Here is a 14,969-nt window from a genome sequence, read left to right as displayed (position 1 = left end):
GATGTGAATGTCCTGATATCAGAGAAGTTCTGGGATCTTCACTGGAGGGACAAGAGTTGAGAGTGTTGATCGTGGCAATGGAGTGAATACAGAACACGTGAGCCCTGTAGACCACTGTAAAGACCAGGGATGTTAATCTGAAAGAGGCAGCCACTTGACCAAGTTCCAATGATTTATATGTGTATTCTGTTAGTTTAATTGGTATACAATGATACCAGGGGTTTCAGTTTTATCTTTGTTAGGAGGTGATTTATTTTATGTGTGTATGTGTATACATACGTGATGGTCTACCTTTTCTATTTCCATTTGCTGATTTATTTATGTACTTTTTATTCAGCAGTTTTATTGAGAAATAATTCACATACCATACAGTTTACCTGTATTTATACAGTTGTATGCCCATGGTCACAATCTAATTTTAGAAAGTTTTTGTCTCCTGCAAAAGGAACTCTGTGCTCATTAGCAGTTCCTACTCGTTCCCTACACGTCTTTCTACCCGCAAGCCCCAAGCAACAACTGATTTATTTTCTGTCTCTAGATTTGCCCATTCTGGGCATTTCGTATCAATGGAATCCTATAATATGTGGTCTTTGTGATTGGCTTTTTATACTTAGACCAGTGTTTTTAAGGTTCATTCATGTGGTAGCAGGTGTCAGCACTCGATTCCTTTTTATTGCGGAATAATGTTCCCTCGTACAGACCTACCACATTTTCATCTCTTCACTATTAGTTGGTGTTTATTTAGATGGTTTCCACTTTTTGGCTACTATGGAGTATGTGAACATTCCTGCACAAGAGTTTATGTGGGCATATGTTTTCAGTTTTCTTGGGTAAGTGGAATTGTTGGGTCATATGGCAATTTACTGGCTTATTTTAGTTACTTTTGGGCATCTAGCATAGGATCGTCTGTATTTTTATTTATTATGTGTATCTCCAGGAAGTATATTTCATAAATATTTCTTACAATTTTTTTCCAGTGTTTGCTTTCTTCTTTTGCTTTGTTTTCTTCTTATTGTTGTTAAAGTTTGGGTTTAAAAAATATATATATGTATGTATACACACACACACACACACACACACACACGTTTTATTCAGTCATCTTGTTTCTGATGACAGAATCCATTTATTAGCTGTAATAAATTGTTCCAACGGCATGTGGGGTTCTGTTTTCCTCTGTTCTTTAGTAAAGTTCAAGGTTGTTTTATTATTGATCCTTTATCTATCTGGAGCTGATTTCTCATTTTCTTTAAAGGTGACCGTTGAGATGTGATGAGATGTGATGAGGATTTTTAGGGAGGTGGAAGTGGTAGTGAGGAGAAGGATTCCTAGAAGAAGCAAGTTGACAGTTGCCCTTTGTTGGCTTGCCTAGGACGACAGTATCGACAAGACAGTAGAGAAAGTGGTGACAAGGGAAGGTAGTCATTAGTAAAATGCCATTTTGCTCATTATAGCTCTAATGTTGCAGGGTTCACTTTTGGGGCAAACTTCTGAAACCTGCCTGTCTTGTGATCCTTCCAAGGTCCACAGATACCTGGAATTTACTTTTCTCTTATTGTCATCTTCTTCCTCCTCCTCTTAAAGTAAAACTTACTACACTGGGATTGTCGGAAATGGGAAGAAGGTCCGTGATTCCCAGTCATACTCATCACATTTAATCACAGCATCTTCCTGGTTTTCAGAAATAACTTTAAAATCAATTTAAAATGTCAGTTGCCTTGGTGTAGTCAGAATAGAAGGCGGGAAATGTGCAAAAGCCATGGGTCTCTTGCCTCCAATTTGATACTCTGGGTTGTGAGATTTGATTCCTTGGAAGTAAGTCTATAATTAGATGGTTGGCTGTGGCAGAACGTTGAGTATGTAGGAGACAAAAAGCATAAATTCTAGGGTTTGTGGGGCTATTCATGTGTTCAACTTGGTTGGGCTGTAAGAATAACGAAGTTTCTAAGATAAAATAAGGGCCTTAGATTTTATTTGGGTCATTTTCCAAAATTCTAGTTTATCTCTGATCTTACATGTTTGTACTATCATGCCATTAATAACTACAACTTTTATGATTATAGTTTTTAAAACCTTGTCTTGGGTTCTGGATTGTTAACAGTGTAAGCGACAGCACAGTATTTACTTATTCTTTTTTGGTTTGAGATTCCTCACCTATAAAATAAGAATTAAAACTATTTATAGAGTAGCTGTGAGGATTGAAAATAGGCGTTTATATTTAGCACAATGCCGGGAATACATAAGGTCCTCAGGAATTTTAGCTGTCATTATTGCTTCCTGGTCGAGTCTACATTGTGCTAAATTTGCAAGTCAGGATTAGCTTAATCCTTTAGCTGTGATCTAAAGACGTTGGCTTTTTGTTATTTGTTTGTTTGTTTGTTCGTTTTTAAGATTTTATTTATTTATTTGACAGAGAGATCACAAGTAGGCAGAGAGGCAGGCAGGGAGAGAGGGAGGCAGGCTCCCCGCTGTGCAGAGAGCCCGATGCGGGACTCAATCCCAGGACCCCGAGATCATGACGGGAGCCAAAGACAGTGGCCTAATCCACTGAGCTACCCAGGCGCCCCATTAGAGGGTGGGATGGAGAATTAAAGAGTAGTAACAGTGATCCTCAAATAGCTAACGATGTCACATGGTCCTGGGAGAAGAAAGGTTGTTGAACTAGTTCAGACCCTACTCTTGAAACCGAATACAATTTGCAAATGCTCTTTGATTGGAAATAATACCCATTTTCACTTGTCATTATAATGGAAATCAGACTTTTTCAGAGTTAGCATCATAAAATGCAATCACTGATACTTGGAGGTAAGGTTTATGCAGGTAATCCACTATGAAGACTCCCCAAGAAGGAAGCAGTTGCTTACAGTAGCTTACAGCCAACGTTAGGTAGAATAAATAATGTGGAATGAAAGCAAGCACAGATTAGCTTCCGAACATCTTTGTCACTCAATGCACAATAAAATCTTCCTCCCATCACTTAACCAGACAAGAGCCTGAAAGTTCAAAAGTTAATTTTAGATTTTAAATGATAACTTTCGAAAAAAATTTAAATTGATGTGTCATTGTAGTCCAAATGATTTTTAAGTAGAATGCTCTTTTATGTCCATGAGACACGCTCATTGTTTTAATTTAATTGTTCTAAGTGGGCTCAGTATCGCCATTTTTTCTATCAACTGTGTTTTCAGAGGTAAAGACAGGCTTCAGGCCAGCTGTTTGAGTTGCTATTGATTTTTGGATTAAATGTGGTTGTTGTTTTAAAATAAAAATGTTACAGTCTTTGGTAAACAGCTCTTTAGAGGTGCTGTCAGAAGTAGAAGTGCGTGTGGAATGAGCTATTGATTACTGATGGCTCTTTTGACGTGATAATAATCGAATCCTACAGCTGAAATGTCTTTTTGATCCACTGCAAACGAGCTCACTGTTCTTCGTGAATGTTAAAGCACTTTCACAATCCAGCTCGGATGCTCCTCCTCCGTGAGGCCAGCCAGAAGTGTTCCCGTTAGCCTGTGGATTCCAGTAGCATTGTTCATACCTGTCTTTGTAGTTATAAAGAGGGCCTTGCAACATCATGATTTGTGTTTACTTTTCCCTCATCAAATATAAGTGCCTTAGGGCACAAACTTTTAACATTCAGTTAAACTCAACAGATGATTCATCAACAGATAAATGATTGAATATCCATACTCCCCAAGTATTGTGCCTTCGGTGTGCGAACATGAGTACTACATGGCTCTTGTCCTTGTCACTTTATTCTACGTGGTGCCTACTCCCCCTCTTGACTTTTTGCTGTCCTTTTCCAGGATGCCCTGTTTTCCCTCCGATTTCTCTTGCCACCGCTTTGCGGTGCGTTTTGTCCCTTCCTCTAGTAGATTTCTGCATGATGAGGATATCCGGGGCGTGTTCTGGACTCTTCTGTTTTCAGTACACACTGTGTACGTGATTTCATTGATTCTCATGCATTTAAAATATTATCTTGATGTCAGTGACTCTCAGTTTTATATCTCTGGTCCAGAAACTTCTGAACATCAAGCCTCCGTATTGCAATGGCCTTTGAAGTTTCCTGAGTATCAGAGAAGTAAATGTCTCAAAGAACACCCTTGATCTTACCCCCAGATCTGGCCCCACGCTCCTGGTGTACCTGCCTCCGCCTGGCAAGCCAAAATCCTGGCAGTGATCCTTGACACATCATCTCCCTCACCCTGCACCTTGAGCCCATCACCAAGGCCTGTTGACTCTGCCTCCCAAATACATTCTTCCTCTGGCTCTACTCTCTAGGCGCCGCCTGCACGCCAGCCGGCAGTGCAGGTGGAATGACCCCTTTTGGCCCCTCTGGTCCAATCACCACAGTCCTCACAGTGGCTTTTAAAAATCATAAAGAAGATCATGCTTTAAAATTTCTCCCCAGTTCTCCTTGTTCTTAAGATTTTAGAAATCTGGGGCACCTGGGTGGCTCAGTCATTACGCATGATCCTGGGGTCCTGGGATCGAGCCCCACGTCGGCCTCCCTGCCCAGCAGAGCAGGAGGCCTGCTTCTCCCTCTCCCTCTCCCCTTGCTTGTGTTCCCTCCCTCATTGTCTCTCTCTCTGTCAAGTTAAAAAAAAAAAAAATTTATATATATATATATATATATATATAAAATTAAAAAAGAAAGAAATCTTCCACATGGCTTCAAAACTCTATATAAGGCCTTCTTTTCCAGTTGCATTTCATGCTGCAATCCAGCAAATGGTAGCATACTCTAAATCCCAGAGATTTTATTTATTTATTACAGAGAAAGAGCATGAGTGGGAGGCAGCAGGAGAGGGAGAAGCAGGCTCCCCGCCGAGCAGTGAGCCCAACAAGGGGCTCCATCCCAGGACCCTGACATCATGCCTGGAGCTGAAGGCAGATGCCTAACCAACTGAGCCACTCAGGTGCCCCCAAATCCCAGAGACTTGAGTTTCCTCTTCGCATGGTTTAGGGTTTGTGGTCTGCCTTTTGAGGACCTCCTTTTACCGAGCGAAGCCCCGCTGACCCACTCTGCTTAAATACCTTCTCCACAGACAGGCTTTGTCCAGCTCCTCACACCGAATCAGGTCCTGTCCCCCCTTTTCATCCTGAAGTATCCCGAACCTTGCCTTTCTATCCCCCATGGTAATTGGTAAGATTTGTTTCGTTGGATGATTATTTGCTCAAGGTCTGGCTCCCCCCTTGTTCTGAAGGGCCCGTGAGGGCAAAGATCATGTCTACTTTATTCACACTTGAGACCCAGGACCTGACAGACACATAGAGGAAAGTCAGTAAATATTTGTGGAATGGATAGACTAAATAGGAAATAAAAGCTCAAAAGCACGTTGAAATGCTGCCCCTCAGAATATGCTTCAAACTTAAGGCTATAATATGGAGGTAAATTGCTGACACCTACAGAAAACCTTTATTTTGTGACTAAACCAGGCTTTTGCAAGTCTTTTGACCTATCACATTTTAGCATTGTCTTCACCAAGAATGTATTTGGCAACAGGGGAAAAAAAGATATACACACACACACACACACACACACACACACACATATATATATACACACATATATATACATATATATGTGTGTATATATATATCTCAATAAATATCTGTCATATAAATATATATATATATTTTTAATCAGATTGACAGATGTTTATTGATCACACAGTACTTGTCCTTGTCCTTTTTATTCCTCATAGTGCCTGGTACTCTTCTAGAACTTTGGGGTACAGCTGGTGTGATGCAGCTCACTTTCGCATGGGGGGCAGACAGTAAACAACTACACAGAAAATTTCAGTACTTTCAGAAGTACCGTGCACGACATAGAACAGTAATGGTTGGGGTGGTTAGAGAAGTCGTATTCCAAAAAGCGACATGTGAGTGGAGACCCGAGTGCCAGGAGTCTGTTCCGGAAGGTCTGAGGGAAAGCCTTCCAGCCAGGGGAAATAGCATGTTGCAGGAGCAGAGCGGGTATTTCCTGACACATTCGAGAAACAGGGGTGGCTGACGGTCCTGGAGTGCCGCGAAGGAGGGAAGCAGGAGCACGTGCTGTTGGAGTTCCAGAAACCGGGGCTTCTGACTCCCCCCTTCCTAGCTACTTATCACAGCGTGGAGAAAGTCATGACGCCAGCTCGTAGGAAGGTTGCTAACTATGATCATGAGGGTAGATATAGGTGATAATGAACATCACTGATAATTTAAACATAATTAACCTGCCTTTCACAGAATATATGTTCGGGGAAGCCAGTAGAATAAATGTTAAGCTAATGGCTGTGTCTGTGTGTTTAATAGTTTACCGTTAGACTGTCTTCTAAAACAGCGTTGCTAATTATTTACAAACATTCTTATTTACATTGATTTCTCGCCAAAGGTTAAAAAGCTGAAGAGAGAACTCTCACAAATGAAGCAAGAATTGCTGTATAAAGAACAAGGCTTTGAAACATTGCAACAGTGAGTATGAAAATACTGAAATTGAGAATAGCTCAAAGCCCCCTAACTCCTACGAAGAAAATAGAAGTGCCCATTCTACCTAAGAGATGTCTCAAAGAAACATAAAGTAAAAAGCTCCGAGCTCTACACCAAAAAACAAAAAAAATGGTCAACCAACCAACAAAAACCTTGGAAAAATCTATATACTTTGAAAAGGTCTAACGTTTTACGCATCCTCAAGAGTCAAAGAAAGCAGTGAGAAGCCTCACGTTGTGTGTGGGCGCCCACCGGCCGCCTCTCAGGTTGAGGTCAGCACCGCCATGTTGGGCTCTCGCAGCTGGACAGCTTGAGCCTCTGCTGCCTGGAGCCTGGGTGGGAGGCATGTCTCTGCCTCTTTGTCAGCCCCAGGCACCCCCTAACCGGGGCTGATCTCAGGGAGCAAATCGGGGTCAGTAGGGAAGCTCGAGTGGGTTCCTTGCTTGCCGCATTCCTTCTCTCCTTTCCAGTTTTGTAGTCCTGTCTGACGAGCCACTGGCCTGACTCTACACTGGGCCAGGCTACGGAAGATACAGACAGGCAGAGGGTAGTGCATTCTGGAATCTTCTGCCCTCTTCCCAGCCCCTGGAAGCCCCTGTTCTCCCAGCTGACAAGGGGCTGCCCCGTTAAACCCTGACAAGCTCCCCGGGCTTTCCAACGCTCACGCCCCCCACCCCAGGGTCTCTGGTGTGAGGCAAGAAGCTGATGGTTTTCCCAGCCGCATGACCACAGAGAGGATGGAAGGCATTATCCCTCAAAAGGCATTCAGCTGGGGTTTTGTTGCTGTTTCTTACTCCCCTCCTCCGTGCGCGGGGCTCCGTGCCAGCTGTGGGGCAGTGTTTATAGAGCATTCCTGGTGGCCTGTGCGTCCCCCCGCCCCACCGCAATCCAAGGCAACAGGGCATTATCCCTTTTCAAGACCCCGTGTTTGTTGGCCAGGCAGACATAAGCTGGTTGTTCTGTGTGTTTGCACGACGGGTTACAGCTCCGAACACCAGTCCTGACTCTTGACCAGCATCACATGGCTGATTGCAGACAAGGGTGTTATGGCTCCTCTTCTTTTTTGCCGCTCGCCTCATGTAATCATCAGTATTTTATTCTTTCAGATGCTCCTGTCCTAGTGCTTCTCAGACCTGACTGCATATTAGAATCATCTGAGGAGCTTTTTAAAAAAATACCTATTTCTGGTCTCCGTCTAGGTATATACTTTGAGCGATCTGTAGGTCGTTCTCGGGGATGGCTGTGTTCTAAGAACCTCAGCCAGCTTCAGAGCTCCCCTGAAGAACTGAGCAGACCTAGAATGACATCAGTGTGATACTCGGTAATTGCATGTCACATAAAGGAGGGCTTTGTGGTGGGAATGGAGAGAGAAAGCGAACTCTGAAGAGCCCTATGAAATGTTTAGCTATATGGTAAACATTTTTAAGGCACATGAAGTTGTAACTCATGTCACCACCCGGGATTAAAGGTTAGCCAAACTTGCTGTTTTGTTATATTGATATAACAATGCTGTATTGTTTTAAAGCAGTTTGCTTGCAAGCCATTTTTATAGGAATCCAAGGCATGTTTAAGAATCTGTCAATAACATTCCACAAGAAAACAATAGACATTTGTTGTAGAAATTCAGGCATTCTCTTGCAATGATTCTAATCCCTTGAACCGAGAGCCGGAAAGATATGATATCTAACATCAGAGACCTCTCCTGTTGATCCTAACTATAGACAAAATAAAGCTGTTTTCATTCAAATGTTAACCACCATACTACGAGAACCTTGACTAGTAATTGATTGAACCCAGAGACCATACTTTTCAAGAAACCACATTCCTGATACTATAAAGAGACTTTTCCTTGGGGTTTTGACAGAATATATATTTCTGAAAGGATTTAAATAGAATCCTACTGTAGGCTTTTGTAACTTTTCATTTATTCACAATGGGATGGGCTATTTTTGCCAAATCTGGAGCTATAATGTAATTTGAACTCCAGCTTTCATTTTACTAAGTACAGAGTTTATTCTGGATGAATGAATGGAGTTTTATTCTCTGCATTATTCATTTCTGTCTGTGGTTTCGGAGTTGACTTTGGCCTAGACTGTAGCATAGCATATACGTAGACAGATATGACCAAGACGTTTCTGCTTTGTCACCTTCGGCATTTACTCAGAAGTGGAAAATGAGAAGTGAAACACTCAGCCAGCCAAAAGTGTATACCTTGCCTGTGAAAATCTGGCTCAGGGTGGGGCACATATTCTCCAAGGAAGGCATGCAAATGGGACTCTCCTCTCTTTTGGAAGAGACTAAGATATAGAGGAAATTAATAATACTCAGTACTCAGTACTCAGAACCTCTCCCCTGGGGGGGGGGACCTTAAAAATTTTTTTTTAGGGAGGAATATAAAATTGTATTTCTCAAATTAAAAACAGAAAAACACAGTACTTTCTTTTAAAAATCAGCAAATAACGCTAATATTTGGTTTGACTTTATCTTATGGTCAGGGTCAAAAAAGAGAAAATGTGGAAGATGTAGAATTGAGGAGAAAAGGAGAAACGTGGAGCTAAAGGGAAAAACACTAGTTAGAGGAAAGCAGAGGTGCTCAGGGGAGGCCAAAGGAGTCTGAGAGAAAGACCGGAGGGCTCCCCGGTGGGGGTGGGGCGACATTGGGGGCAGGTGCTGAGTTGACCTGACTTGTCCTTGTTTGTGGTTAGCCCCAGACTGAGCAGTGGTTAGCCAAGACATTTTAATCTAGTTTTAAAGCTCTCTGAAATGAAAATGAGCAGTCTTAAAGTAGTCCTGCCTTTGTTTTTAAGTGCTAAAGTTGATTTTTGACTTAAAGATTAGTTTTAACTCTCAGATTCCGAAGGTTTTGCACAAATAGGAAGAAATCATTTGGGCTTTAGAAATTCACCTTGACACAGTCCGAGAGTCTTGTGTTCACAGCTATTTCATGAAATCGCACAGTTTTGTTTTTTTTTTTTTTTTAATTAAAATAAGACTTTTGCCTCAACTAGGTAAGTAGACATAATACTTAGAGGAGCCAACAATTTCACTGATAAATCCCTTCCCAAATAAATGGAATTAATCAATATTTGAAGTACTACCTATGCTTTTTTAAATCAAATATTCAAAGTGTAATAGCGTAAGAGCCCTGAGCCTCAATATGTCATTTTGAGGACTGTTCACCCCTACTAACGAAGTGTTTATGCAGTTTAGGGGCAAAGGTGCCTAAATCTTCTGGTCTTGCTTTTTCACTTAGAGGAAGCGTGATGAGTAGATCTCTAGGGTCCCTTCCTGCCCTAAACACTGGCTGTGCTCAGCACTGTTTAATTCACTGACTTCATTAGTTGTACTTACTTTTGTTATCAAATAACCTTATGATGAAATTCCTTTTATTTTCTTAGGCTAAGACTTTGTTTGGCAACAATAAAATACTTACTAAAATAGTACACGGGGAAATAATGTTATCTGCCAACTGTACTTGCTTGAGTAAACTTTGGAAGAGTAAGATGGCATTGTTGGTGGTGGTTTTTTATTTTTGTTTTTGTTTTCACATCATAGAAATAAATATAAATCATTAAATGTGTTAAACCAAATGAGCTCAGAGCCAGTTCTCCATGGCATAATAGGTGCCATATTTCTGTGGATAAGACTAAGACTATGTCCAAGAATGAGAGTCGTTGGCTGTTGGGGCAGAGGCGTAGCTGTATGCTCTTCAGGGGAACCCCAAGTTGTATTCAGAATGAATCCTGGACAGCATCGGTGGTCGGAGAGAACCAAGAGAGTGAGAATGAGGACACTGTTAAACCATTAAAAAAAACAAAAACCAAAACAAAACAAACCTAGATAATTCGGTTGGGTCCTTCTATGGCAAAGAATTAGACTTGAAATCCCCTGACATAGGGTGCTATCCATGCAAACTGTAAGGACGTTTGGTGAGCAGATCTGGGGGATGTGAAAAATGAACTACTTGAAGAGCTTTTTATTCAACATTAGTTGTCAGATGAACACGTCTGCCTTCTGCCTTATTCCTAGATTTGAACTCGTCAACAAGGCAAACAGTTTAATCTCAACTCCTAACGGTCATAAAAGCAGAACAAGTACTTTTCATATATTTTAAAAGAAGAAACTAACCACACGATCCAAATATTGTAGGATATGCACTAGTATAAATAATAATCACTTGCACTGTGGAAAGGCCTGCCAGCCCGTAGGCGCTGTGCTTGGTTTGGTACAGACATTACGGCCTATGTAAAATTAGGCAACCAGGAGGAATCCTGTACTTCCTGTAGCTTTTCAGTTTATTGTTACTTCTGTCCTGCTAGATCTTTTCCCCAAGGCCTGAACCCTCCTCAGGGTGGAGGTCAGGCTTAGGAGGTTGGCCCATGGTGGCGTCATCCAAAACAATTGAAGACAAAATGACTGAGCCTGAAGTTGATGAGAAACGGAGAGGGCATGAGGTGGGCGGTGGGCGAGTGCTGAAGTGGTTGGAAGAGAAAGCAGGAGGAGCAATCTGCTCGAGAACATGGTCCCGGTATGTGGGAGGCAAGTAGGAGAATCATGAGCCAGCTGTGACAACCCGAAAACCAGTTCCTAGACTGTTAGCTTAACTTGTACTCTGTCAACCCTCTTTGACCTTTTTCCTCTTTTCTTTTTTTTCTCAACAGAATAGATAAAAAAATGTCCGGAGGCCAGAGTGGCTATGAACTTAGTGAAGCCAAAGCCATTCTAACTGAACTGAAATCTATCAGAAAGGCTATTAGCTCAGGAGAAAAAGAAAAGCAAGATCTGATGCAGGTATGTTGCAAAACATATTTTAAGTCAGACACCTACCCTCTGGGGCCCCAGAAACTCTAGTGGAGGCAGAAGTTCTCCATCAGAGTCTGGATGGCCCTTACTTATGCTGCCTCGTTCAGACAGACTTTGGCCTAGGCACTGAGGCCGCAGGTGGTGTTGGAGGTAAATTGGTGGGTTCCTGGGTTCCTATATGCTGATCCAGCCTTGTGTGCAAAAGAAACAACCACTCAGTGATCAGTATCCTGCATTTTAAATACCTATTTTCAGTAAGTAGAGTCGGGTTGGTTTTTTTTTTTCCTTTTTTCTGAAGAGTGTGTCTCTTCTTCTTCTTCACCTTCCCTCCATCCCGTACTCATCACAAGGCCCGAGAATTCTTTGTATTTCAGATATTTGGGGCTCTGAGTAAGGATTTCGTCTGCGATTTACGAAAAATGTTAGAGCCAGTGGCAATGTTCGCGTTCTTAGTAGAAACGCTACTTTTAAATATTAGAGTCAACTACTTCATGTCAGTTTTCAAAATGTTAACTGAACATAGGTACATATTCTTAAACACCTATAATTTTGCCTTTAGGAAATTTTGAAATAACTTGCAAGAAGAGATCAAATAGAAAAGATAATAGTATTAATAGCAAATCCTTCTGAGCTCTGACTGTGTGTTGGGCCATCTTCTCCCTGCCTCGCATGAAAGTAGCGCATTTAATTCTGATGGCAACCCTGGAGATGGGCTCGTATTATCCTTACCTACAGACAGGAAATTGCAATACAAAAAAAATTAAGCAACTTCAAGTCACACAGCGCAGAAGTGGTAGGACTGTGGTTTAAACCTAGGCAGCCTTGCTTCTAGAGTATGTGGTTTTAAATATATATATGAAACATAGAAAAATTTATTTGGAGGTATTTTTGTTTTGTTCCACAATAATCTTGGTGATTAAATGAGTAATTCCTAAAATGCACATCACAGGTCCTTTGGGAAAAGTTGAGAACTTGAGCAAATTTACATTGGAACTTTATAATTCAGCAATTGGAGGTTATCTTTAACTGTTCCTATAAAGAAGAAATTTGGATTTATACACAGACCAGATTAAATTAAAAGATTAGATTTCTTTTCAATTACCTAAAGTATAAAAAACAATTAATTAGTAGGTAGGGCAATCAGCATTAGAGCTGAGAGGGACATTAAGTGGGAGCTTCTATGACTTTCGGAGCTCTTTGACCATGAACCACTGTAAGAGATATATTCTAATGACAACCCAGTCACACACCAGTGTCTTTATGTTGGGACACACAGTGCTCGCTTCGGCAGCACATATACTTTATGTTGGGACACACACACACCCACACACCATATTTCTTTTCTTTCTTTTTTTTTTAAGATTTTATTTATTCATTTGACAGAGAGAGACACAACGAGAAAGGGAACACAAACAGGGGGAGAGGGAAAGGGAGAAGCAGGCTTCCCGCTGAGCAGGGAACCCAATATGGGGCTTGATCCCAAGACCCTGGAATCACGACTGGAGCCAAAGGCTCAGGTGCCCCCACACACTGTATCTCTTAATACTTATTTCTTAATACTAGCAACGTGGTCTGAATTGATTTTCTAGTCTCTTCTTTTTCATCAAAAAACATGCTAGTCCTGACCTACTAATTTGATGAGGAGCATGGTCGACACGGACAGATTAAAAAAATACTTGTCTTTTCACCGTACTGATGAAAAAATGGAAAAGAATTGCCCAGAGTCACTAAAAGATTTCTTTGTTCTTTTCTATAGTATATTATTTGATGGGACTGCTTGAGTTTTATCCCTCTCACACAGGCATTTTGCCTAAATACTCCTCTGAAAGAAAATAAAGAAGTTTAGGTAAAAAGCACCTATCAGATCTCTGAAATTTCTAATTTGGGGGGACATTTCTCATTTTTTATTATAAGAATTGTCACTGTCAGGATTAAATCCTGGCTTTTCTTAAAGTTAGTAATAATGAGTTTCTTACCATTTTTATTAGTGTTTTAAGAGGGGAATCTGGGTTGGTAGCAGCGTAGCTAAGATTTTTTTCTCCTTCTTAACACTGTCCCTTGCTCACGTCCTCTTGTTAAAGTGAGCTCAGTTTACTAAGTGTGGGTGTAACAGCAAGCTTGGATCAGCCACCAGGACTGGGACTCCTGGCCCTCGGGCTCCTCATCCCTGCCGGTAGTAGGAGCCGATAATCCCTTGGGTTCCATCCCGATGTGCGAAAAGCATCATTCCAGGAGTCTGCTGCAGAGGAAGTTTTCTTGCTGTATCTGCAATGAGATTGCATTATAGGTAGTCCATGTTTCCATAATTCCTGCTGTATGAAATGAGAAGTGAAAACGTGTCTTTTTAAAATAGAGCTCTTTTCAATGAAATTTTAAAAACAAGAAATGCATGTATCGTGTATAAAGATGCCATTACGCACAGCAGGAGTAATTCCCGGGCTGTCTTGGGGAAGGTAAGATAACCTGTTTATGATTATCTCAGATACTTCCAGAGTCACACATGGATTTGTGCAAAATGATAGTCTCATCTTATTTATTCAGTCATTTAAAGTGATAAGTACCTGTTAAAATAAAGTCGTTTTTTTCTATTGAGATTGCGTCTCTTGATTTGAGTTGACCTGCTGGCAAGGTTCTGCATCTTAAGTGTTAAGCTCTAGGTCGGACTTTGTGTTTCCTGAACAGAGTCTGGCTAAGCTGCAGGAGCGGTTCCACTTGGATCAGAGCATTGGCACGTCCGAGCCAGACCTGAGATCCAGTCCTGTGAACTCGAATTTATCTCTCTCCAGACAGACCCTTGACGCCGGGTCACAGACAAGCATTTCTGGAGACGTAAGTTATCCGTGGGGAAGGGTTGGCCCTAGCACTGTCTTTGACGAGCCCGAATTACAGGATGGATGGCAAGTGGGACAGGAGCTAGCGAAGTAGTTTGCCTCACAGCTGTGTGGAGTCACCATTTCTGCCTCCTAGATTGCTTTTAAAAACCCGGAGTCTTACCTTTTCTGTCTGGGTGCCAAGCGTATCAGGATCTGTCCATGTGAACGGCTTGGTTCAAATTTTCTCAGACTGTATTTATATGGAGATGTTGTTGAAAGGGTAGAGATGCATGAGAATTTAAGTTTTTCCTATTACATTTAAGGTCTTCAAAATTTAGATCTTTTCAATTAAACATTGAGGCTAATGAGAAACAAAAAAATACGCCTTAAAAAATATTTTTTGTAGATCAAAGGTTATTTATATTAAAACTTTAAATTGAGGTTTATGCTCAGGATTTGAAGATACTTGCCATGGCTTGACTCCTGTTAACGGCTTTTGCATTCTCTTTTTGGAATGCTATTCATTGGATACTTACTTTTCTAGTTCATTCACTGCTATTTTTGTGTTCTCTCTTACTTCCTTGAGTTCTCTGCTATGAAAATGAACCAGATAGTGATCAACAATAAGACTTACCTGCTTGAAAAATGAGTTTTTGAAGTTATGTAGGTTATGGTTTTTGCATTTAGAAGCTAGATGATGGAATTTGAGCTCAAGGAGGCAAGGAAATTAGTTTCAGTTCATAAATTTTATTGACCTGTACACCCTTCGTAAACTCTGAGATACCAGAAACATTGACATAATACTTTTTATCTTGAATTGAATGTGTGGAGAAAATGATGTTCAAAGGGTCTTTGAAAAACAGACAAGCTTGAATTAAAAAGAAATGT

The 14,969-nt window shown here is 41.1% G+C and overlaps 1 protein-coding gene across 2 annotated transcripts in view; it reads left to right on the top strand.

Annotated features, from left to right (window-relative positions):
* The window catches only part of WWC2 (WW and C2 domain containing 2), a 202,421-nt gene that overhangs the window by 118,916 nt on the left and 68,536 nt on the right, over positions 1–14,969 (top strand). For both annotated transcript variants that reach the window (XM_082715818.1, XM_082715817.1), the window contains exons 5-7: positions 6,371–6,450; positions 11,127–11,256; positions 13,951–14,097. In XM_082715818.1, the coding sequence (XP_082571944.1) occupies positions 6,371–6,450; positions 11,127–11,256; positions 13,951–14,097 (357 nt within the window). The remainder of the gene's footprint in view (positions 1–6,370; positions 6,451–11,126; positions 11,257–13,950; positions 14,098–14,969) is intronic.

The sequence above is a fragment of the Mustela nivalis genome (assembly GCF_964662115.1).
Source record: "Mustela nivalis genome assembly, chromosome: 20".
NCBI classification, from domain to species: domain Eukaryota; kingdom Metazoa; phylum Chordata; class Mammalia; order Carnivora; family Mustelidae; genus Mustela; species Mustela nivalis.
This window is presented reverse-complemented; position numbering and strand designations above follow the sequence as displayed.